Here is a 26324-nt window from a genome sequence, read left to right as displayed (position 1 = left end):
GCACAAAGTCTGCAGTGGAGTTAATCTTCAGTACATGATCAATATCACAGCTGAGTGTGCTCATTCAATAGAGTTCTCATTTTGGAACCTCACTACTGATTTCTAATTTTCGAATCTCACAACATTAAACTTTAAATATATTTAATGTAACTAAATAAAATGAAATTTTATGATAAAATAAAGTTTTATATATACTTACCAAGTAATTACATTGCTATAGTTTCTATTAACAGGCAGCTAAAAATTTTGAAATTCGCGGGTCAAGCTATTTTGTTTGGCTATAACTAAGATATACTTAACTTTTTTTTTGGGGGTAAGACAGGAACAACTAGCAAAAGTATTTAATTTGTTTGTGCCATAATGTTCATGTGAGGGGAGGAGGGAGGGCTCCAATCATGTAATTACTTGGTAAGTATATATAAAGCTTTACGTTATCATAAAAATGTCATTTTTATAAAAGTAACTTACAAAGCAAGTACACTGCTCATTCCCACATTGACAGGAGGTGGGATGCATGAACAAATCTACCCCAAAACATTAATAAAATGGTAATGAATTTGAGAATAGACAAGATTGCTAGCATTAAAAAATGCCTGTTGTTTCCTTACCTGATAAGGGAACTGCTGCAGGAAGGTACTGCCTCTATTGGTGCTCTCCTTATCGTATAGTGGCGTGGCGGTATAGCCAAGGTTTGCCTACTATATTAGTGGGTATCTTGTAGCAAGGATGATTCCAATTGCTGACAAAGGTAATAATGTTGCCACTGCCCAGGGTGCAGTACAGGAAAAACGACAATGAAATAAACGTCACCTAATACCATAAAAGGTTAAGAACCACTGCCCAACTACGAAGGACTGGAGGGCACACCAGTACATCGTACCCTCAGGCTCCCTTAAAAAACTCAACCACCTCAAATCAAGGTGAAGAAAGGAAGGAAGGGTTGCTTCCTAAGCTTCTTCCCCCAACACCACACCAGCCACTGAAAATGGACCCAAAGTACTACAATTATCGTAAACTGTTTCAAGTTCCTTCAAATAATGAGTTGCAAAAACCAACTTACGTTTCCAAAAAGTTGCTTGCAATATCGAGGACAGAGACAAATTACGCTTGAACACCACAGATGTGGCTACAGCCCTAATTTCATGAGGTCTCACTTTACACAATGGAAAAAACTCATCTTCAACAGAGGAATGGGCTTTCGAGATGACGTCTCTAAGGAATGCCAGGGCATTCTTTGAACATGGCCGAGAAGGATTCTTAACAGAACACCATAAGGCATTTGAAAGACCACGAATCTTCTTTGTTCTGTGAAGATAAAACCTTAGAGCTCTCACAGGACACAACACTCTCTCTTCCTCATTTCGGCCTACAATCTCAAGACTAGCTTTTAATTGCAAAGGAACAAGGCCATGGATTGGAACTGGACTCGTTCTTGGCTAGAAATCCCAAAGAGAAGGAACAGAGAGCATTCTCTCAGGAAAAACCCACTCTCTTTTCTATTGCATGGACCTCACTGATTCATTTTGCGGTCGCTAAAGCGACTAGAAAGAGGGTCTCTCTAGTTAGATCTCTCAGAGAAATCAAATGCTTAGGCTCATATCGGGGACCAGACAACCATTTAAGGACCACATCCAGGTTCCATGGCACTACTACTACCTTTTTCTGTTTCGTAGTGTCAAACAATTTAATTAGATCAGATAAATCTTGATTAGAGGAAAGGCCCATTCCCCTGTGTTTGAAGACAGAGCTTAACATGGCCCTATAACCCTTGATCGTCAAGGATGACAGGCTTCTGTTGATCTTAAGGTATAGTAGAAAGTCTGCTATCTCGGCTATAGACGTCTGAGAAGACGACACTATGCGCTTCCTGCACCATTCTCTGAAAATTGTCCACTTAGCCAGATATACTCTATCTGAGGACTGTCACCTGCCTTTGGCAATAGCTTGCGAAGCCGGTCTTGAAAACCCCTTCTTTCTAAGAAGTTTTCTGACAGTCTGTATCCTGTCAAGGCCAGAGTAGATATAAAATCTGCAAGGAGGTTGAGAAGATCCAGGAGCCATTCCTTTGTTGGCCAAAAGGGGCCACTAGGATCACTGACAGATTTTGGTGAGTTTGGAATTTGTTAATCACCTGTCTTATCATGCTGAAGGGGGGGAAATGCATAAAGGTGACTGTTTGACCAGTCCTGAAGCATGGCATCGGTTGCCCACGCTGAAGGATCCGGAACGGGGAGACGACGGTTTCTGTAAGCTATAAATAGTTCTATGACTGGAGTCCCCACAACTTCCAAAGATCCAAGCAAAGATGAGGATCCAGAGTCCACTCCGTGGGTAACACCTGTCTTTGGCGACTTAGCTTATCTGCCAGAATGTTGAGCTTCCCCTGAGTGAAGCGAGTAAGAAGCTTGACTTAAAATTGCTCTGCCCAAAGCAGAAGATCCCTTGCCATTTCATACAGGGAGAAAGAGTGTGTCCCCCCTTGGTTTCTAATATATGCCAGGGCAGTCGTGCTGTTGGAGTGCACTGTGATTGCCTTGTTGTACACTTCTTTGAAAAATTGTAACCCCAGATGAACTGCCTTCCACTCTTTGACATTTATGTGCCAATTTCTTTGTTCCGGAGACCAGGTCCCTGAAATTTCCTTGTCTCCTAACAGAGCTCCCCAACCTAGGTTTGACGCGTCTGAGAAGGTCTAGGTTGGGGTTCAACGGCAGGAGAGATTTCCCTTGCGACAACCTTCCTTCTAAGTTCCACCTACACAGATCCTCTTTTATCTCTGGAGTTACTCAGAACACGAAAGAGTCTGGGTATTTTTTCCTGTTCCAACTGATTCTTAAGAAGAATTGGAGAGGTCTCATATGAAGTCTGCCCAGGAGTAAGAATTGTTCTATGGGTGATAACGTCCCGAGAGGACTCATCCATTTGTTGGCGGAGCATTGGCCCAGAAGAAGAAATCTGTGCACTATCTTGAGGCAAGACTGTATTCTCTTCGGTGAGGGAAAAACCTTAAAACTCTGAGAGTCTATTATCATCCCTAAATAAAGAATCCATTGTGACGGAATCAACTGAGACTTATGAACGTTGATCATTAATCCCAGATCCTCGGCTAAGAGAAGAGTCTTTTGAAGGTCCTCTGAACATTTCTCTTCCAATTGGGCTCAAAATAGTAAATCGTCCAAGTAAAAGGAGATCTTGATTCCCATCAGATGGTAAAGGGAGATCTTGATTCCCATTAGATGGTAAAGGGAGACCTTGATTCCCATCAGATGGAGCCATTTTGCTAAGGGAGTGAGCACCCTGGTAAACACTTGAGGTGCTGTCAATAACCCGAAACACAGAGTGCGGAACCGGAACACTTTGTTCCCAAACACAAACCTTAGAAACTTCCTCGATTCCCGATGCATTAGGACGTGGAAGTACACATCCTGCATGTCTATAGATGTCATCCAGTCTCCCTGGTGAATGGATGACATGACGGTTTGATTTGTCTCTATCTTGAACTTTGTCTTCTGAACAAAGACATTCAATGTGCTGACATCCAGGACAGGCCTCCAGCCCCCTGAAGCTTCGGGCACCATAAAAAGCCCATTGTAGAACCCCAGGGAGCCCATATTCTCTACCAATTCTATCGCCCCCTTCTTGAGAAGGGACGACACTTCTTCTGAGAGGGACAAAGACTTCGAGCCTTTGGAGTACGCTGACAATGTAATTGGAGAGCTGCTTAAAGGTGGCTTTTTTTTGAAAGGGACAGAATAGCCTTCCCTCAGAATGTTGACAATCCAGGGCTCTGGCCCCCTCTCTCCACTTCTCCCAGAAGAGAAGGAGCCTGGCTCCTACAGAAGTTCGGAGGACGAAATTCTCACTTGCAAGAGGCACAACAGGATGAGGATCACTTAATGGCTCTGGAGACGAATCTGCTGGATGAATGGGGATCTAGACAGGGATCTTTGTCTGCTGCCACAAAAAGGCCAGGTCAGCAGCGGAGAGACTGTCCTGGAGGTATGAGGGGGCACCTCCTTAGGACACCTAGAGGACTGGGCAAGAAGATCTTGCGTACTCTTCTTCTGAAGATCCGAAGAAATCTCCAGAACTGTAGCCTGCGGGAAAAGGTGATGATGATCCTACGGGAAAAACAGAAGGGCCAACTTCTGGGAGGGAGTCACTCCCCTAGAGATGTAGGAACACCACAGTTTTCTCTTCTTTAAAACTCCTACTGTGTAAAGGGAAGCTAACTCCTGGTAACCGTCCCGGATTCCTTAATCGATACGTGAGAGGACTCCCAGAAAGTTGGAGGCACTATCTTCAGGAATAGTAGGGCAGTCCTTAATCTTATGGGCAAGAGAGCCCACTGCCCAATCAAGAAAACACAACACTGCAAACACCTTAAACAAGTTTTTAAGAAGGTGTGAAAGCTCCGTCATTCAACTGAACATGACCTTCGCTAAAGCAAAGGCAGACCTATGAGAGGAATTGATCAACCCGGAGAAGTCCCCCTGAGAGGAGACAGAAACTCCCAGAGAAGCCGCTTCCCCTGTGGCATAAGAGAGCTGTCTCCTCTTAGACAATCTAGAAGGAGGGAAGCTGAAAATGGCTCTAACTTGTTTCCTCTTCTCCGCTAGCCAGCCCTCAATAACGCCGAAGGCTTTCTTGGCAGAAGAAAGCACTAACTTGGGTAGCCTCAAAGACTTGGAAGACTGTGACTCCCCAAGAAAAGTCGACGCGGGTGAGGAAGGAGCTGCAGGTGAAAAGCAATTTGGGAAGGTAGCAAGAAGATACCTTGGCAGCAATGCAGAAGCTGAAGGATGAGCGTCTTGAGTGATAACTTCTTCTTCCTCGTCCGAGGATACAGGAGACAAAGCCAAGTCCGTAAGTTGGGAGGTTGACGGAGCCTTCTTCAACAGGCTCAAAATACCGTCGAGCTTGCTCTGAATCGGGTCTACCACGGAGGGCGCTTGCTTGCTAGAAGAGGGTAGAGCCTGAGGCGCGAAAGTTCGAGACACAGAAGAATGCCCAACTGCTAGGGGAACAATAACAGCCAAAGGAGTCAAAGCGTCAGCAGCATAAGCACGGTGACGCTCTGGCACCAACAGAAGATCGGGCACCAAAGGAAGCTTGGGCGCCACTGGGGGCTTCATCTTAGTTGGCGACCCATGAATCAAAGAGTGGACGGGCGAAGACGGGCGCTAAGATGCTCTAGAGAAGACGGGCGCTCTGACACAGCAGCATGAGAGGGAGCCAACGAGCGCCGAGACAATTTTGGGCGCTTGGAAGAAACCGGGCGCAGTCAAGGGAGCTTCCACCACTGCAGGGTGCTCGGAAGCCAGAGAACGCTCAGAAGAAGACACCTTAGACAAAGAGCGCTTACGAGAAGCAGGATACTTGCAAGCCACTCTCTGACTCTCTACCAAGGGAGAGGCAGAAGGAAAACGTTCCGGACTGTCCCAATGACTGCAAGACAGGAGAGGACTGCAAACAGGTTCCTTGAATTTCTTACACGGTGCTGGAGGAGAATGGGACACATCGCACGCCTTTTCAAAGGGTGTGATTCATCCACAAAATGCCATTGCCGTTTGGGAGAAGAATCACCTGAGCTAGATGAAAGACGATGCATGTCCAGGGATATGACACTCCAGCGGCGTTTGGCTGCAACCTGGGATTCAACAGCAGGTTCAACCAAGGGGACGACTACCCGTGGGCAGACCCCACCAACCTCCCTTAGGCTACCAGTTTGACTCCTCCCAGGTTTAGGGGAGTATGATATTGACCTTTGCCTAGGAGAATCGGCAGAACGGGCAGCCAGCTACTCCACCAACACATCACTGACACTAGGCACAATCAGGCGTTCCACCGACACTGCACCGGCACTAGAAGTAACACGGTGCTCCGAATCACCCCCTATTGTCCATAAGGACCTTAACTGAAGATGCTAATTGCGCAATAGATTCAACAATCAATTCAAACCTTTTATCAATTTTACACTCAAGGCTGGCAATGGTGTTGGGTTCGGAAGCGAGAGAGCCAGGTAAAGGAGAGGGTTGCATAGCAGAACTGGGTACAGGATCAACAGAAATAACAGGAATGTCAGTCTTGACATTAGTATTATCAATATTATGATCAACAGGAGATCCCTGACTAGCTAAAGACTTACTAATCCGTCTGGCTGCGGCTTTTCTTTTTATCTCTAGCCAGTTTATTTAAATGAATCTTAAAGTCTTCCACTTCTTACTGTCCCAGTCTACACATTCACTACATCCTAAGTCTTCTGAACAAATTTGTCCCCTACAATCCTTGCAGATAGAATGTGAATCGTAAGATTCCTTAGTCAAACGCATATTGCAGTCTTTGCTGCTTTACCTAAGCTAGTTGAACTTAAGTCTGACATTTGGAAAAAACAAGTCAACTAAAGTCACAATTGGTAAATAAGGAAAGTCGTTATAAAGAGAATCAAAATGAAGGTAAAAAAAGCAGAGTCTAACTCTATCTAACAATGCCAAAAGGTTTTCAAAGCAAGAATACTTCACTAAATACAGTATGATGAGAAATCAACAGGAAAGAGGAATTCCAAAATCAGAGCTGGTGCTAACAGCTGGTGTACAGCCATTAGCCAGCAGAAACAAATTGAATACTTTTGGTAGTTGTTCCTCTCATACCCCGAAAATGGGCGGGATTAGTCACCTAGCCAAACAAAATAGCGCAACCCGCGAATTTCAAAAGTTTTAGCTGCCGGTTAATAGAAACTATAGCAATGTAATTACTTGGTAAGTTACTTATATAAAAAATTAATTTATTTGGAATCACAGAAAATTAAAAACTTTACTAAATTAGAAAGAATTAAAGTAAAGAGTTTATAAAGAATTGTTCTATGACAGAAAAATATCCTAAATGAAATAGACTGTTCAAAGCTATCAAAAAACATACAACATATTAAAAGCTACCTTTAGGGCATAATAACTAACTAGCCTAAATATATATTAAACACCAGCACAAGATACATGAGACTGCGAGCTTCTCCCACACCCGTTCAACCAAATAATTTCTGTTTTTACTTTACTCCAGAGATATTAATTGTGGTAGTGCTAACAATCCCTTACCTATAGTTGATTTTAAGAAATTATTCCTTTTAGAAAATCTCTTTACAAATGCTCTATGCTTCAGGCTATCCTTCACAGATGGTCCAAATGGATCTGGTCACACTGATCCAAGGGTACTTGATGAGTCACATTTACCTCCTCAATTTTCTTATGCTTCTTTTAAGGACTAATCTAACTCTGAGTAGCTTTTTCCATCAGTGATCTCTCAGAGGGACCAAATATCACAAGAAAGGTAAATTGCAGAAACCTAAATGACTTACTATAAATAGGCATGAACAGCTGTGGCCAAGAGCACAACTGGGGCCTGTGGTTGTCGTTGAGTCTGTTCTCCTGCTAATGAGGAGTTGCTCTTTTCACCTAGGGAGTCAGACCTTGGTTGCTTTGGTGGTACATACTTCAAACTGGAGGCCTTGCTTACTGTACCACCAAATAATGCAGACAATTTCGAGCTGAAATAAAATATGCATGTTAAAAAACCATAACTTAAACAAAAAATTGTGCACACAAAAAATGTTATTGTAACATTCTTTTAGAAACGATATTTTCATGATAAAATTAGGTTTCATATATACCTACCAAGTAATTACATAGCTATACTTTCTACTCAATCAACAGTTAAAAATTTGAAGTTCACGGTAGCGATTTGGTTGTTTTAAGTGTAGGTAACTACCCCACCCTCTGTCGGGGAATGACAGGTACAACAAAACAGAGAAAATCACTTCTTTTCCGCTTAATGTCCATCAGAGAGGAGGAGGGAGGGCTCTGATCTGTAATTACTTGGTAAGTATAGATGAAACTTAATTTGATCGTGAAAATACCATTTTCATATATGTAACTTACCAAGTAAGTAATTAATAGCTGAATCCCACATTGATAGGGGTGGGATAAATGGACACACAGTATTCTGTTTCAAATATAGTCAGATATGAAGATGAGCCTTAAACATGAAATCTGTTAGCATTGGGAAAATGCTTGTTGTAACCTTACCCGGTAAGAGAGCCACAGCAGGATATTACTGCCTTTTGGTCGGTGTTCATCCTGACTTGTAGTGACTTAGCAGAATAGCTGAGATAAGTTCCTACTTTAAAGCAGGAGCTTTTGAGTAAAGGAGTTTTCTGAATACTCAAAGGCAACAAAGAAAAATTTGCCATTGTCCAGGGCTTAGTACCAAACAAAAAAAGACCAAATAAAATTGTTACCTACACCAACAAAAATAAAAACTAAAAACCATCATACCACTTCCATAGACTGGTGGGCAGTCTGGGTACAGTACATGTACCCCCAGGCTTCCCAAAAAATAACTCAACACCCAAAATTCATGGGGGAGAAGTTATGGATAGGAAGGGGTGCTTCCTATGCTTCTTCCCCTAATACCGAGCCAGCCACCAATAACAGACCTAAGGTACTGCAATTCTCAAACGTCATCTCTATTTCTTTCAAATAGTGCGATGCAAAACTGGAGTTGCATTTCCAGTACGTCAACTGGAGGATAGCTGAGAGTGACATATTACGTCTAAATGCGTAGGACGTGGCCACAGCCCTAACCTCGTGTGCCCCCACCTTAACAGAAGGCAGATCATCTTCCTGTACTTGAGAGTGTGCCTCTAAAATAAGGCTTCTAAGAAAGAATGAGAATGCATTCTTTGACATAGGCTTAGACGGGTTTCTTGCGGAACACCAAAGGTTACTGGCAGGTCCTCTGATCTTCTTCGTCCCGTCCAAATAATACCTCAGAGGTCTTACTGGACACAGGACTCTTTCCTCCTCTTCTGGTCCTAGAGTGTCCATAAGGTTCCTAATGGAGAACGCGTGGCCAGGATTAGATGGAGACTCGTTCTTATCTAGGAAGCCGAGCAAAAAAGAGCAGACAGCATCTCCTTGAGAAAAACCAATGCGTCTGTCAATTGCCTGCAGCTTGCTCATTCATTTAGCTGTGGCCAAGGCTACCAGGAAAAGTTTTCTTTGTTAAATTCTTAACAGAAATGGAATGGAGAGGTTCATTAGCAGGGCCCATTAACCATTTCAGCCCCACAAAAGTTCCATGAAACAGAGACGCCTCGCGGCTGCTTAGTAGTCTTGAAAGACCTAATCAGATCACTAAGGTCTTGATTAGAAACTAAGTCTACTTCCCTATGCTTAAAAACTGACCCCAACACTGATCTATAGCCTCTAATAGTCGATGAAGAGAGCTTCTTATTGCTCCTTCAGAAAAGAAGGAAATCTGCTATTTGAGCCACAGTAGCCTTAGCAGACAAGACATTATTGTCGCTGCACCACTTGCGGAAGATGGACCACCTGGCCAGGTAGACTGCCATCTACATCTGGTAATAGCTTCCACAGCTTGTTTTGAAAACCCCTTCGCTTTGACAAGTCTCCGGATAGTCTGAATCCTGTCAGAGCTAGAGTGGATAGGCCTTGATGAAATTTCCAGAGGTGGGGCTGTTTGATAAGCTGTGGACTTTGAGGAAGTAGCCTTGAAAGTCCACAAGAAGCTTCAGAAGGCCCGGGGACCATTTCTTGAGTGGCCAGAAGGGAGCTATCAGTGTCACTGACATGTTGTTGTGAGCTTGGAACTTGTTGAGCACAACTCTCACCATGCTGAAAGGGGGAAAGGCGTAAAGGTCCAGGTTTGACTGGTTTACTACCATGGCATCCGTCGCCCAAGCCTGTGGGTCCGGAACTGGCGAGCAAAATAGAGGAAGGTGGTAATTCCTCGATGTGGCGAACAGGTCCACTGTTGGTGTCCCCCACAACTTCCAGAGACTGTCACAGACTGTTGAATTCAGAGTCCATTCAGAGTCCCTTGGATGAATTGCGTGATTATCCTGACCTGATTCTGATCGGTCCAAATGAGCAGTTCTCTTGCTGCCTCGCACAGGGAGAACGAGTGAGTTCCGCCCTGCTTCTTGATGTATTAGAGAGCCATGGTGCTGTCCGAATGAATCACCACGGTTCTGTCTGTGATAAGTTCCACAAAGTGCTTCAAACCTAAATGGATGGCCAACAACTCCTTGACGTTGATGTGCAACTTCCTTTGCTCCAGGGACCGTGTGCCGGAAGCTTCTAGGGTACCCAAAAGTGCTCCCCAACCTTGGTACGAGGTGTCTACATAAAAGATAGGTCAGAGCTCAGAATATGAAGAGACTTTCCCTCTGACAATCTGTCTCTGGATGTCCACCACTGGAGGTCCTCCTTTATCTCTGCCATAATTGGAAACATCACTGTGTCTGACTGCTCCCTTCTGTTCGAGTTTGCCCTTAGGAAAAACTGGACCTTAAGCAATTCGCCTAATTTTGATAGTGTTGACTACAAGATCAAATTTATGGTCATATTTACTCTCAAGGCTGGCTACGGCATCGGGATCGGAAGCATGGGAGCCAGGAACAGGAGTTGATGGAAAAATATTTGGAGGACTAAGGACTAAGGCAGGAGAAGGAGGAACATTATGGTCTAAGACTTGAATGTTAGAAACAGGTTCTAAACTCACTGCCCTACTCTTGGCTCTAACAGCCACTTTCCTCTTCCTATCCCTATCTAATTTATTCAAATACGATTTTAAGACTTTCCACTTTTTCTCATCCCATCCAACACATTCAGAGCTCGTAAGATCTTTCGAGCACTCATCCTCTACACTTAGCGCAATTATGACTATCACAAGTCACTTTAGTCATATAAGTCTTACATCCTTCACTACAATATCTAACACTTGATGAGCTAGAATCAGACATATTGTAGGAATAAGGGCTAAACTAAGCTGAAAGGCTACCAAAATCAACAACACTTCACCAATTCCTTGGAAAAGCGATGAAGAAAACTTCAAATCCAACCACCCAAACATTCGATGTTGTGTTGAACGTCAGCAGAAAAGAAGTGATTTTCTCTGTTTTGTTGTACCTATCATTCTCCGACAGAGGACGGGGCAGTTACCTATACTTAAAACAATTGAATCGCTACCGCAAACTTCAAATTTTTAACTGCCAATAAAGTAGAAAGTGTAGCTATGTAATTACCTGGTAAGCTAAATATACAAAACATTCCTTTTAAATTTCAGTTGTTTGTCCAACTATGGAGTTCAAACTGGTAGTTATGTGGGATGAACAGTGAAATACAGTAAACCCCCGTATTTGCGGTCTCGCGATTCGCAGACTCACGTATTCACGGATTTCTCTATGGAACGTATCTACAGTACTCATTATTCGCAGAAAATTCGCCCATTCGCTGTATTTTTCACTGAGAAATATTCACTAAATACCATACTTTCATCTCATTTTCATGACTAAATGCACTTTTTGTGATAAAACTATTAAAATACTCGGGTAATGCTCGAGTTACGATAATTCACCTTACGATAATTTGATTATGCAATGGGAAAAGCAATTAATACCGATACGACAATACTATCTATAAAATATTTCTAAATTTCGCGAGGGCACAGGCAGCAGCATAATCAGGCAGTGAGAGAGACCAAAGTACAATAGACAGCTTTTCCTCCATCTCTTTATCCCATCTTCTAGTTAAAAAAGTAAAAGAGAATGATAAAAGTATTGTTAGTAACGTTATGCTCTTGCGTAAATGCGTACAGCCATAAACAACCGACCAAGAAACTTGTTTTGCTTATAACCGAATCGGATAACAACAGCCGTTTACCTGGTATTTCAACCATCGTACGGTAATGCACAATTAATGTAGGTTATGGCACAAATGACGTTAGGCAGAATAGGACTGATATATTTTTACATTATACCCTTGTTCGATATGGATAAAAGATCGTCAAGGAAATATGCTGCTAAATTTAAGCTGCAAGTTGTACCTGAAGCTGAGAAAACAATGTTCAAGCTGCTAATGACTATACTGTAAATTATTGTGCATCAGCAACATGGATGAAACTCGATTGTAATTAAAATGGGAGAGAAAGTATTTTAAACAAAACTACTGGACATGAAAGAACACATTACTGCTATTTTTAGGATGATAAACAATAAATACGTAAAGCTCGTATTATGATGAAATCAAGTGAAAATAGCGAATGGAATCTTCAATTTTTTCTACACGAAACAAACGCCCCCAAACGGCCATCGTTATCTATTAACAAAAAAAATAGATAAATTAATTTCACAACGAGACGTATTTTAGTTATATTTCAACTTAAAAACACTTCGTGTAACGAAAAATAACCTTGCCCCATATAAATAGAGTATCTAGACTCTAGAGATTCATTTACGCTAACTAGAAGCAAGAAAAGTGCTCAGAACTTAGTTAAATGCGGCGAAATAAACACCGCATAAAAATTTCCAAACCAAAACATTGATCGCATTGATTGCAATTTATAATATAAAAGCAATATAGGAATATATACAATATGATTGGATACAGTGAATTAAGGCATAACATTTTAAAAGATCCATGGAAAAGATGCATATTCGTTATGCTGACGTTTGTATAATACGACATTTGAATATAGAGTAGCGTATAATGTACGCTACGCTACCTTGTATGTATGCAATATACCATAGTGTAGGCTAAGCTAATTTTTGTTTGTTATTCAATTTCTCCTTGTATTGAATTATCATAAGTCACTTTCCATGAACCTCCAGAATTAGCTGATAATAATATTTACTATACCATGTATGTAAAGAGTATATTTTATAGTGTAGGCTAGGCTACCATATATGTATACATGGTACCGAATAACCTAGTGTAGGCTACGCTATGTTCGAGATACATTTTGTTATTTCTTACGTTTGTTCCAACAAACGATGGTTTTTATTTTTTGGAACCTAACCCCATTGTAAGTAAGATAACACCTGTATAAGTACTTTTAGTTTGTTTTGTGTGTGCTTGAACTATCAAAATAGGCAGTTCTAAGTGTTTTTTGAAGGGTTCTAAGTATTCACTGGTTTTAGTTATTCGCAGGGGGGGTGTGGTACGCATCCCCTGCGAATACGGGGGATTTACCGCATACCTCACTCACCTGAAGTCACCCAGCAGTATATCCCCTGGTCTCTCAAGACAAAGTGGGGTGGTCGAGGTGCGTTTAATCAATAAAAAAACTCTGGTTTGTAAATATAAGGGCTACCTATTGATTCATGACATAATAGTCCCTGCACAAGCCAGAGGATCTAACACTGCAATAACTGTGTTGAATCTCTGCACTATGAAGATATGTCATAGCAAATACAGAATAACCACACCATTGAGTGACTTCAGTAACTTATCCAAGGACAAATTCCTTCCAAATTTAAAAACTGTAGCTACTGCTCCCATGTTAAGTGTCTTTACCTTCCATTAAGGATACAAATTAGCATGAGTCCTTAACCAAAGACCTAATGAAAACAATTCCTACTCATCGAATACTCAAACTTTTGAACACTTCAAACATATTCTTTATATTAGCTTTAATATCTTTGGTGCTATTCAGACAAAATCTTAAAGTCCAAGCTGGGTAAAAAGACTTTTAGGTAGGGGCCTACCCTTAAAACCATTCTTAGGCCAAAATAAGGAAAAAAAAAAAAAAAAAAATTGCATTGTACAGAAAGTCCCCGGTTATCAGAGATCCAGTTTTACAGTGCTTGTCTAGCAACAACGATAACCGGATTTTCGACACCAATTCCTGGTTATCATCGCTGATAACCGGTTATCAAAGCTGATCGCCTGTTGGGAACGGAACCCCACCGATAACCGAGGACTACCTGTATTAGCGAGGCAATTCTTTAACAGACAATGCTTTTAGCTCTCTCATTCTCTTAGCTGTAGCTAAGGCTACTATGAAGGGTTTCCAAGGAAACCTCTTTAAAAGGAGCTTGCTCCAAAAGGTGAGAAAGGACAGCAACATACTGAACTTAAGAAGTGCATACAGCTCTCAAGGTAAAATGAGTACCAGAGACCTGGAAAACTCCACCTAAACACCTCAAAAGACATCTAGATGGCTTTGTCCTCGGAGATGCCTAAGAGCTAAAGTCAACATGGCCCTCTAGCTTTAAAGACTGCTACCAAGGACCTTTTCTCATGCTTGAGAAAAACAGAAACTTTATCATATTGTTTATAGAGGTACTATTACTGGAAAAACCCCTTAATGCAGTACCAGGATCTATAAACTGACCACTGATGATGGCAGAATTAGTTAGTACATTCTCTCTTGGCAATGATAATGACCTTCCTGCAAGATCTCCCCTTGCACTTACAGGAGCCGTGGAACATCTAGTGGTTATCTGCAGCTTGCTGGATTGTGATGAAACCTTTCCACTCTTGGATGCTTCAAGAAATTCTTCCTGATAGGGAGATGGGCAGATCTACCCACCTCTGAATGAAACTGGAAACCCAACCTTCCTTGGCCACCTGCGGTAATCAATGCCAAGAGACAACTTACAGTCACTAATTCATTGATGACTTCCTGAATCACAGAAAAGGATGAAAGGCATAACAATCCAGACCTGATTAGGCAACAGCCTGGTGTCCACTGCTCAAGTCAGAGGATCCTGCACTGGTGAACAATGAATTGGCAAACAAGATTCCACTTGGTCTCAAACAGGTCAATAAAGGGGGATCCCCACAGCCCACTACCTGCTGCAAACCTCTGGATGTCATGCCCATTCCACTGCTATTACTTGATCTCAGCAGCTGAGTACATCCGCTAAAACTTTCATAAAGAATAATTACCTTCACCAATGCAATAAATCACAGTTGAGGTTACATGTGCTAATCTGACCAAATAGGGCATTTAGAAAAAGCAGTGTTTGCCCCCCTCAAGCACAATATGATTAATATCTCTTAATAGGCTTTAATCTATTTGAGTAAGCTGTAATTACCCTTAAATGAGATAAAGTTGGCATTTCAACAACCCTAAGAAGGGAAATGCCTCAAAATTGTTTCAGTTCTCAACTCAGGGCAAGAACCAAATGTTAATACAGGCAGTCCCCGGTTATCGGCGGGGTTCCGTTTCTGAGGGTGTGATGATACCTGAAAATTGCCGCTAACCGAAAATCGGCGATTTCAGCGCTTTTTCAGCGATTTTCGGGGGTTATCGGCGCCTCTGTTAGGTAGGAATCAGCGCCAATACCCGATTATCGGCGCCGATAAGCGGAAATCGGCGATTTTCATCGCTAGACAAGCCCCACAAAACCGGATCGCTGTTAACCGAGCCCGCCGTTAACTGGGGACTGCCTGTATCTTCAATGCAAAAGCCAGAATTCCACAAAACACTCAGAAATTCTCTTACTCTTTCAGAGGTGCTAGGGTTACCAAAGGAGAGTTCAAGTGCTTCAAGAGGCTTGTATTAAAGTCTCAAACAGCTCTACAGACAAAATCTAATCCACATCACGGGTCCCAAAAGAGTCATGGAATATCAGGTATTTCAATTACACCAGATCTAAAGACCTCCTGGGGTCCAAGTTGTAAGGAATGTTTAGTTAGTGATGCATTAGATGCAAGAAAACCTAGAACTATTATAGTAAGTGAGTAAATAAAGAACTTAATGAACTTGTATAGAGGTGTGAGCACAAGAAATACCTATGGCCTAACTCCAGAAAAGAGAAAAAGACCAGTGCCTCTTAATCACTGGTAGCTGAACCTCTTGAAAACCTTAGGATAGATTCTCAATACAAACCAGAAAAAACTTACCCTTGCACAAGATGGTTTTTAGTATCAACACGATCATCTAAAGCATGTGTAAGTTTTAAAAACTTCAGAGCATACTGTTTTCGATCTCCCTAAAGGAAAGAGTTCTAGGGTGAATACTAGAGGCAACATATTCTGAAATCAACCCTCCCACAGCCAACAAGAAACTACTAGGAACATCCCAGACTTCGTGGATTCTCTTAACTTGTTAAGTACCTTTCTTCCAATCACAAAATAATTAAAGATGTAAGGGTTATAAACAGCTAACATACAAACCTGAAGTTCTTTACATAGGGATTTCGCTTGCAAACACAAGCTGGAAGGGCAATTCAAACTTACTGACAAGGTAGTCAATTACAGTACTGAAAGGCATGGGGGAAGCCCAACAACCTGTCGGTATGCGTTCCACTTTGCCTTCCAGCACAGGTACCAGAGAGAGGGGTGGCTGGGGTGGGCCATTAATGTTAAAACTTCAGGTTTGTATGTTAATAAAATACATATTACTTTTAAAATTTGCTATTTGTTCCTACAAAAATACAAACTTTTTTTTTTTACATAAGAGACTTACCCATTGGTGGGAGGAATCTGGGTACTCTCTGAACCAACTGGTAGGTTTGCCCAACCCTGGGGGGTTACCTTCCTAGTCAATATAGGAGTAGAGTAAGGGACCTCGCACCTCTAGCTTACTGCACATATGGGATGTAGCAGATGCTAAACTTTTGGGCCATTAAGTAAAGGATTTGTATGGCATTACTCAACCAGGCTGTACGCACCCAGACTGAAGTGCCAGAGACAATAAAGCAGGTAAATACGATCAACGAGCTTACTTTATTGTCTGTCCTCCTCTCCCCTTCCCAACAAAGGAGGGGGAACTTGCATCCCTTCATTGCCAATGAAAAGACTGCTACTCAGTCAGATACCTAACCTGCACTTACATCTGTCCAGCTTGTTTGCAGCATGGCACTCTGACTCTCCATTTACCGGAGAAGAAGGAAGAAAGTGAGAGAGGAGACCATCCACTCCTAACATGTCTCCTGCCAACTGGATATCTAGACGAGGTGCTACCTGTCCCAAACGGAGCTGGGCTCACTACCCAATCCGTTGAGCAGCCACACTGGTCCATGGGAAGCATGTCCAAGGCTAGTGGGCAACATTCCACAGGCAAAACAACATGCAAGTGATCACACCCAATCACCTCTACTGCACATAATATCCCTGAAAGCTGCAATTCTCCTTCCACACTGGAAGAGACAACACCTGTGGATAAACTTACAGAGACAGGAGGAAGTGTACTAGAAAAAAAACCTTCCTTAACTCTGCTGGTACTAACTGAAGAGTTGTCGGCATACAAATATGACGTGTTGAGTTCCTTCACGATAGTACTGCATCACTCAAATAGAACTCAGTACAGGCAGTCCTTGGTTAACAGTGGGGGTTCCATTCCCGGCCGAACGCTGATAACTGAAAATCATTGATATCCCGAACATCCCAGTAACTATGGTAATAAATGATGTTTATGACACCACAAGCGCCAATAAGCAGCTTACCAATGCCAATAAACCGCTTAATGACACCGAAAATCACTTACCGACGCCAATACACCACCTACCAATGCTAGTAAACAGTCTACCGACGCCGATAAACCAATTACCAGCGCCGAAAATCTGCTTAACGATGTCATTAGCCAAGCATCATAAAACCAAAACGGCGTTAACTGATGCAGCGGATAAGAGGGGACTGCCTGTAGTATCTTGCAAGAGTCACTACTGAAAAGTCCTTCAGTGACGATAATGAGAAAGGTTCAAACTGACGAGACCAACAGTTCTGAATCTCGTTACAAAATGCAGGACAATTCTGAACAAACAGATCTCCATCCTCCCAAGTGCCATACATACAAGAGCCCAGATGATTCGCTTACTGTATACCTATGCCAATGTCAGGGCTAAACAAGACAGTCTCTGGGTTCAGACCTATGTCTGACAATCCTCAAAAAAACTCATACACGATACGAGTCAAACTTTTAAGGAGGAAGTCAGGACCCTCCAATGGTTTGACTCCCAGAGAGAGACTGTTAAAGCTTTTCAAATGTAACAGTAACAATAAAATAAAATTTGTAACACAGGCTTACCTTTAGCAAGTGCTTGGGAATGTGCTGGATGAGGCAGTATATATAGATAGTAGACTCAGAATACTACAGGCTAATTTGGTCCCAAGTGTGTACAGGCAGTCCCCGGTTATTGGCAGGGGTTCCGTTCCCGAAGGTGTGACGATAATCGAAAATCATCAATAACCGAAAATTGATGAATATCGGCACCAAAAGTCCAGTTATCGTCGCTGAAAATCCAGTTATTGTCTCATCGATAACTGAGGCTGCCAACATCCAGCCACTGCGGGGTGCTCAGCCACTGCTGGGCACTCAGTCGAGGTATGTGGGCGCTCATGAGAGGAAGGGCGCTTGGAAGACGAAATAGAGAGCTTATAAGACGAGGTTGCTGGATGCCAAATTCTGGTGCTCAGACAGGGAAAAACATTTAGGGTTGTCCCAAGTGCTGCACAAAGGTCGAGGGCTCCGGGAAGGTTCTCTGAACCTGTTCCTGGGTAGTGGGGGAGACTGGTCCCTGTACCCCAAACGCCTCTTCAGGGGACAGGACGCATCCAAGAAGTGCCACTGGCGCCCCTTACTTGGATTGGAATCACCAGAACTCAATGAGAGATGATGCACATTTGAGATGCCTTTCCAATGGCTGTCTTTTGTTGCAACCTGGAATGCAACAGGTGCAACTGAGGGGGGCAACTACCCGTGGGCAGACCTCACCAACCTCCCGTGGGCTTCCAGTATGCCTCCTCCCAGGTTTAGGGTAGTATGGCAGTGACTTTTGCCTAGGAGAGTCGGTGGGATGGGCAGCCACCTCCTCCACTATCACTTCATTGGCACTTTTCTCACTTATTTTGTCCATAAGGAAATGCACTGATGTCCCTAATTGGACCACTGCATTCACAATAATCTCAAACTTTCAGTCAAACTTGGTCTCAAGGCTGGCGAAGCGATTGGGTTCGGAAGAGCTGGAGTCAGGAGAAGGAGTAGGTGGTATCGCAGGAGGGCTGGACATGGGAGAGACAAGGTGAGGAGGGGAATTTAACATCAGCTCTAAAAGACACTTTTCTCATACGGTCTCTCTCTAACTCTGTCAAGTGAGAAGCTAAAGTCTTCCATTTCTTCTTGTCCCAATCCCTACACTCTTCACAGGTTACGTCAATAGATACTTATCCTCTGTAGGTAGTGCAAAGGGTGTGAGAATCATAGCACGCTTTCGTCAATCGAGTATTGCAGCCTTTGCTGCAGTACCGAAAACTAGAAGTGCTAAAGTCAGACATCAGTCAACTAGCAGAAAAAAAGTCAAAGTCAGTAAGTCTCACTAAGAGAACCACTGTCCAATTAAAGGTTTCACTGAAAAACCTAACTAAATACATATGCCCAAGGCTACTGTAGGCAAAATACTTCACCAAAAGGGAAGAAATCAATCTCAATCCAAAACCAAGCTGCACTCTTATAACCGTGTGTGGTCGTAAGCCAGCAGAAACAAATTGAATCTCTTGGCAGAGTTGTTCCTCTCTTACTCCAAAAGTGGGTGGAGCTAGTAACCTACATAAACAAAAGAATCTCTGCCGCAAATTTCAAATTCAAGATGCCATGCGAGTAGAAACTCTTAGCTAAATAATTACTGGGTAAGTTACTTATATAAAACTATGATTTGTTTACCAGGCCTAGGCTACTCCCAAGCCACAGGTAAAGCTACAGGCTACATAAGAAAGTACTTCAATGAAAATATTTTGCCAAAAGAAAAATAAAAAAAAAACCTACAGGCATATTAAAAGTACATTTCAATGCCTGTTACATGAAATGCAAAAGTTTAATAATCATGTAAGAAAACAGACATCACAAATGCTGTACTAGTGACACTGCCATTGGCAGAGTAATACCTGCTAGAAGTGGGTCCATGAAGGAAAATCTCGTATACCTGTAATCTGATATGTGTTCCCTGATATTTAATGCTAAATGGGAACATTATCACAAAAGCTATTCAGTTTGGTAATTAAGTACTATAATCAACCAACTGGTTTTACTTAACACCAAGGTTTGGAAGTTGAACACAACTGAAAGCCAGTCCCAGCTTTACGTGGTCTATATGAACGCTTAGGTTCTTCTTTCCCACTGTTATCCCTACGTTAAGAGGGTCGGTTGCCTGATGTGACTTCTCCACTGCCTTCTATCGAAGGCATCATCCTCCACCAAACCTCTGATTTCCACATCTCCCTTCACTTTATGTTGTCATCTAATTCTCTGTCTCCCTCTCGATCTTCATCCTCTAACAGGTTCTTCCCAAGCCCTTTTCACTCCCTGCTTGTCATCCATCCTTAACACATGCCCATACCATCTCAATCGTGACTCTCTTATCACCTCTGTTATCTTTACTAAGCCTGCTCTTCTTCTTATTTCATCATTTTCCAATCTCTCAAGCAGCAATATTCCCATAATCCACCTCAGCATTCTCATCTCAAGCTTTACTTTCTCTTTTCTTCTTAGAGCCCATGTTTCTGATCCATACTTTAACACTAGTCTTACCACTTTGCTATAGATCTTGACTTTTAGCTTGATTGGCATTTTCTTATCACATACAACTCCAGCTACATCTCTCCACTTACCCCACACTGCTTTTATCCTACTGTCCACTTCAGCCTCACATCCTCCCTCTTGGCTTAAAGTAGATCCTAAGTATTTAAACTTTTCCAACTGTTTTACAATCGAGTCTCTTCTTTCTTGTATTACTATTCTGTCTCTATCTTCCCTACTGCTCACTAAAACCTCTGTTTTACTCACATTCACCCTTAAGCCACCCCTCTCTAAAGACTCCTGCCACTCTCCAACCCTTCTCTGTAGGTCCTCCTCATCTTCAGCAGTAATCACCAGATCATCAGCGTACAACAGCTCCTACAGCACTTCATTCCTGATTTCTTCACTCGACACATCCACGACCAGCACAAACAAAAATGGGCTTAATGCTGACTCCTGGTGTAATCCAACACTAACTTCAAAGTTTTCTGTTTCCCCAACTGCTGTTATTACTTTTGTGCTCGTTCTCTGATATATCATCTCGACCAGCCTAACAAACTTTTCTGGGGCTTTCCTCTTCCTCAAACACCAAAACATCACTTCTCTTGGGATTCTATCATATGCTTTCTCCAGGTCTATAAATGCACAATAAAGCTCCTAGTTTCCCTCTAACCTCTTTTCCTGTACTGTCTTACTATGAAGATGGCATCCACCGTCCCCCCCCTCTTCCTCTCATGAATCCAGACCACTGTTTCCCGATCTTTACAATTTCTCCTAATCTTTCATCCAGTATCCTCTCTAAAACTTTCAATCCATGCTCTGTTAGTTTAATTCCTCTGTAGTTACCACACTCTACTTCTGCTTGTATGTATATACCATTACACTCTCCTCCCAGTCCCTTGGCATTTCTTCCTCTTCCCATATAGCGTTTAATAAATCCAGCATCCATTTCTCCCCCTCTGTATCTAGTAATTTGATCATTTCAATTTGGAACTCTGATGGACCTGGTGCTTTACCATTCTTCATTTTACTTACTGCTCTCTTCACTTCTCTATCCTGTATCTCCATCACTGGTCCCTCCATCCTCTGTGCTTCCCCCATCTCCTCTCTCTCATTTTCAGTATTTAAAAGTTGTTCAACATACTCTCTCCATCTCTTTGTAATGTCTTCATCCCTATACAATATATTTCCATCTCTACCCTTGATGACAACCAATTTACCCAAATCCTGTCTCTGCCTTTTCCTCAAGTTTGAAATCTTATATATGAGTCTTTCAGTCGAGAAACATGCCAGGCACCATTTTTAAAATATTGAGGAAATTGCAACTGAAAATTGGCAATTTTCAATCGTGAGTTACTCTGTAAATATAATAGCTAGGAGCTTCATTTTTTATAAATAGTAGCAAATTTTATGCACAATACAGCTAACATAAAATATTTTCAATAAGATCTGTAGTTTTCTGGCAGTTGTGTGAAAACCTAACCTGACACCTTAACTTTGTATGTATTTTCCCCTTATAAGCCAATAAATGAGTTATAAACGCATGTTTGTTGTATTAAATACCCTAACTATGCATGAAATATGTCTGTAATGTGTTTAGTAATGTTTTAACATAAATATGCTGGGGTCAGTTGCCTGATGCGCCCTCAAATTTTCCACATTAATAAATTTCACTTCCTAAACTGTAACCAGGATCATCAGAGAACTCAAAATCGCTATCCCCTTTCCCGCCACTAACACGCATAAGCCTTTTCTTACCCCTAACACTCCCGGTAAGGCTTTCTTCACCAACAATAATGGCGGTATTGTCACCAACACTAGGTTCACCTTCATTTTTCCCTTTATTACCCTCTACATTCCCTTCAAAATTACCTTGCTCGCACGCTTTGATTACCAGGGAATCGTCTGACACAATATCAATCAACTGAGTAAACTCCACATCGACATTTTCGTCACTTTCTTCAGACGAACTTTGGTAATCATGGAAAGCATGGCCGTAAAAACTAGTAACAGACAACTTTCCATCACTGTCTCTCACTGGCTTTTTCTTTGTTAATAACTGTTTACCCTTCTCTTTTTTGCCCCCAAACACACCATGATGCTTTCCTGTCATATTGATAATCTTATTAATCCACAACACTTATTAATCATGATTTCGGCGAAATAATCGGACGATTCCGCAATCACCACGTGAAACTGCATGTTGTGTTTACAAAGTCACTCCTTCTATGTCAGCTGACGCTGTACGGCAAAGCTGATTGGTCGAAGGTGCTGTGACGTAACGCACATCTCTCTCAACTGAAGAAAAGCCACCAGCCAAGTGCCATAAGCTAGCGTGGTTCTGGAGGTATCATGTTACTTCACGGACGTACGTCTCGTTTCGGGAGCTTCAAGAAAGTAGTCTAAGGGACATCTGTGAGAGAAGTGAGAATAGGGTGGGTTTGGACAAAAAATATACCATACTGGCAGGTACTGTTGACATGTTTCTTGACGGATCTGTGATGTACAAGGATAAAACCAGCAAAAAATAAAATAAAACCACTTTGGCCCAGGATGGCGCTTGGCATGTTTCTCGACTGAAATGCTCATATATCCTTTTCTCCTTCTCTTGTTCCTAGTCTTTCATTCAACTACTCTGCGGCCCTTCCAACAACCATACCTACCCTCCTTCTCACATCTTTCCTCTTCTCTGTACCGTTCCTCTGCACCCTGTGCATGCCTTACTTTCCAGTCCTTACATGCTTTCGATTTTCTTTTAACTGATTCTTGCACCTCTCCATTCCACCATCACTTTTCTCCTCTTGACACTTCATATCCGCTGGTTCTTCCTACTAGTTCCTCTGCTTCCCCCACACATATTTTCAACTCTGTTACCCTGTCCAGCTTCTATGTCCCCCCTTTCCTGCCATCTCTCTCTCACAGTCCTCCTAAATTGCTCCCCTTTTTCTCCTTTAAGTTCCCAAATCTTAATTCTTGATCTCTTCTGTCTCTTTTTGGGTTTCCTCCCTCTCATTTTTGAATCCATCACCAACAACCTATGTTGTTTAACAAATGCCTCTCCCAAGATCACTTTGCAGTTCATCACACTGCTTTTGTCGGCCCCACTAACCAGGATGTAATCTCTCTGGCTTTGCACTCCTCCACTTTCATGCGTTATCAAGTACTTATCCAACTTCTGAAAGCATGTGTTCATACACGCCACTTCAAAACTGAGCCATCTCCAATACATAATCCCCATCTTCATTTCTAATTCCAAACCCATGGCCTCCTTGTACCTCCTCATACCCATCTCTTCTCTTTCCCACCCTGCCATTCATATCAGCTCCTATTATTAGTTTCTCCTCCTCCCGCACTGTTCTAATGACAGCCTCAAACTCTTGTCTAAATAATTCTTTCTCTTGCTCTTGGCACCCCACCTGAGGAGCGTATGCTGATACTGTATTATATTTACTACTTTGTCCCTTATTATTTCTGGAATCTTTAAAAGCCTATCATTTACTCTCTTTACTTCTACCACTTTTTCCTTCCAGTTGTTACTATAATTCCAACTCCATTTCTTCTCTCTCATGACCTGCTGTAATAAAGCTTATACCCATTTCCTATCTCTCTAGTCCCACTCCCTTTCCACCTAGTCTCCTGCACACACAAGAAATCTATCCTCCTCCTCTCCATCACATCTACTATCTCCCTCAGTCTTCCTGTTAGAGTACCAGTGTTCCATGTACCTGCTCTAATCTTCCACTCTTTCACTAACTTCTTTGGCTGCAGTCGTGAACCCTGCGGTACCCCTCACCCATTTATCACACCAGTAGGGGGATTCTGACGCACGTCGCTTACAGGAGACACCCTAGCCGAATTCATATTTCTTACAACATCAGGCATGGTTCAAAAGGAAGTAGCCTAGCGTATCTACTAAGTAGCCCAAGATAATTACTAAGTTCATATATCAAAGATCTTTAAGAACAACACTGTTTTATAATTATTACTTCAATATAATTAAACATTGTTTGTCAGCTAACAAAGACAGTACCGTAAACAACTAAACTAAACCTAATTCTTGGCTTGTGGGAGACACCAGCTCTCAATTTCAGCGAAATAAACTACCAGCTAAAAATTTTTTTTAAACTTTCCACTAGGACTTACCATTATGCACTTAACTTGCTTCTGAGTATGGTTCTTCCATGATGACCAAAATATGGTCTTGGAGCACTTATACACGCACAAATTCTAGCTGTATGCTAATGGATACAGAGACCATAGAATAATGAGAGTAGGTCTGGTGCGAGGTGCGCGGTTGACAATAACAACTGGCTCACAGTGCACTGTTGCCACATCTGCAGGTTAAGAATAAGAATGGAACCTAGGCAGCCATTGCAGACAAGAGAAAGCGCCCTCTTGTCTTGAAGTCCTATACTCTATCAGAGTCAACATGCACTATTACTGGCCAGGACCAACTACCAACTAGAAGAGAATTCTTTGAAATTGGTTGGTCTATCTTATGGAGCCCCTCTATGGACCATAAGAGTAACTCCTTTGAGGACAAACAGCGGCTACGCTATCAAAAAACACAAAATAGAAAGCAAATGGCAGTCAGGCAGAGAAGCACAGAGACATCCTCCCCAGCAGAGAAGTACAGAGACATCCTCACATGACGGTGGCCAAAAGTAAAATGGAGTGCAAGTTGATGAGTGGGCAGGGCTTAACCCCAACCGTTGATAGTTAACGACCTTGTCTGAAAGTTAAAACAGCTGTTCCAGTTCGCGTCTGCAAGCTAAATCCTATGTAAAGACCGAAGGTTTGTATTTGTGTAGGAACAAACTTATTTTCGAGCAACTATATAAGTATGTGGAATCTAAAGGTCTGTTGGCTGATAGTCAATAGGCAAATAGAAAGCAGTTAGGTACCTGTGATGCTCTTTGGCACCTGACACGCCATTTGCAAAAGAACCTTGATAAAGGTTTTGAGTGCAGAATAATTCAAATAGAATTTAGTGCTGTTTTATATTTAGTAAATCACAAGGCACTTATTTATAAACTTCAGAATCTTGAAGTGGGTGGATATGTTTTCAAGACTTCCTTACAGGTAGGAAGGCAATAGCAAGTTGCTGTTGATGGGAACCTTAGCGAACCAAGAGGGTATTGTTCTTGATCCACTGTTTTTTTTTTTTTTTTTGTGCATACAAGTGATATGGTTGTTTGCCTGGAAAACAAGGGTGTTCAGTATGCTGATGATGCCATGCTTGTGGGTGTAGTAAAGTCTCCCCTTATGAGAAAGGAAGCTACCCTCAGCCTTAATCGGGACATGGACTGGATCAGTGAATGGTGTAGTTGGTGGGGTACGAGGCTGAACTACAGTAAAACAAAAACAGTATTGATTAGCAGATCTCGTACAGATTTTCCACCCTACCCTCCCCTTTAGATGGATGGGACTCTGCTGAATGAGTCTGAATCTTTAACTATTCTAGGTGTAACTTTTGACTCAGATCTTACTTTTGGGGAACATCTAATGAAAGTGGCAGCACATGGCACATGAAAGTTAGGTATTGTTTGTTCAGCTCCATATATTTATAAAAGTGATAAAATCAATGCAACCTGTTTTAGGTCATTTTTCCTTCCTTTACTAGAATACTGTTCTCTGGTACTGGTGTCTGTTTCTGCCAGAGATTTACCTCTTTTAGATAGTGGTTCATGGTGGTAGGTTTCTGTTTCCTAATATTAGCAGTTAAGACTTGAACCATCGATGGATGGTCTCGTTTGTCAATTTTTTATAAACTTTATTTGAACAGAGATCTCTCACATTCACAACAGATCACTGTTCCCCTTGCCTGCTAAGAGCAGCCAGATTCTCTGAAAAGCATCACCAGTACAAATGTGCCTTGCTGTCGAACTTCTTGGTTCCAGAGGTCCTTTATTCCTCACACCACTGGGAACAGCCTCCCTGAGGATGTCGTGCAATTGGAACTTCAGAAGTTTAAGCGAAAGAGCTATGCATCACTGCCCTAATATAAA

The 26324-nt window shown here is 42.1% G+C and overlaps 1 protein-coding gene across 3 annotated transcripts in view; it reads right to left on the bottom strand.

Annotated features, from left to right (window-relative positions):
- Positions 1 to 26324, bottom strand: part of LOC136831336 (FK506-binding protein 15-like) — a 236679-nt gene that overhangs the window by 208116 nt on the left and 2239 nt on the right. For all 3 annotated transcript variants that reach the window (XM_067091627.1, XM_067091630.1, XM_067091628.1), the window contains exon 2: positions 7352 to 7540. In XM_067091627.1, the coding sequence (XP_066947728.1) occupies positions 7352 to 7540 (189 nt within the window). The remainder of the gene's footprint in view (positions 1 to 7351; positions 7541 to 26324) is intronic.

This window comes from Macrobrachium rosenbergii, chromosome 48, assembly GCF_040412425.1.
Source record: "Macrobrachium rosenbergii isolate ZJJX-2024 chromosome 48, ASM4041242v1, whole genome shotgun sequence".
NCBI classification, from domain to species: Eukaryota; Metazoa; Arthropoda; class Malacostraca; order Decapoda; family Palaemonidae; genus Macrobrachium; species Macrobrachium rosenbergii.
This window is presented reverse-complemented; position numbering and strand designations above follow the sequence as displayed.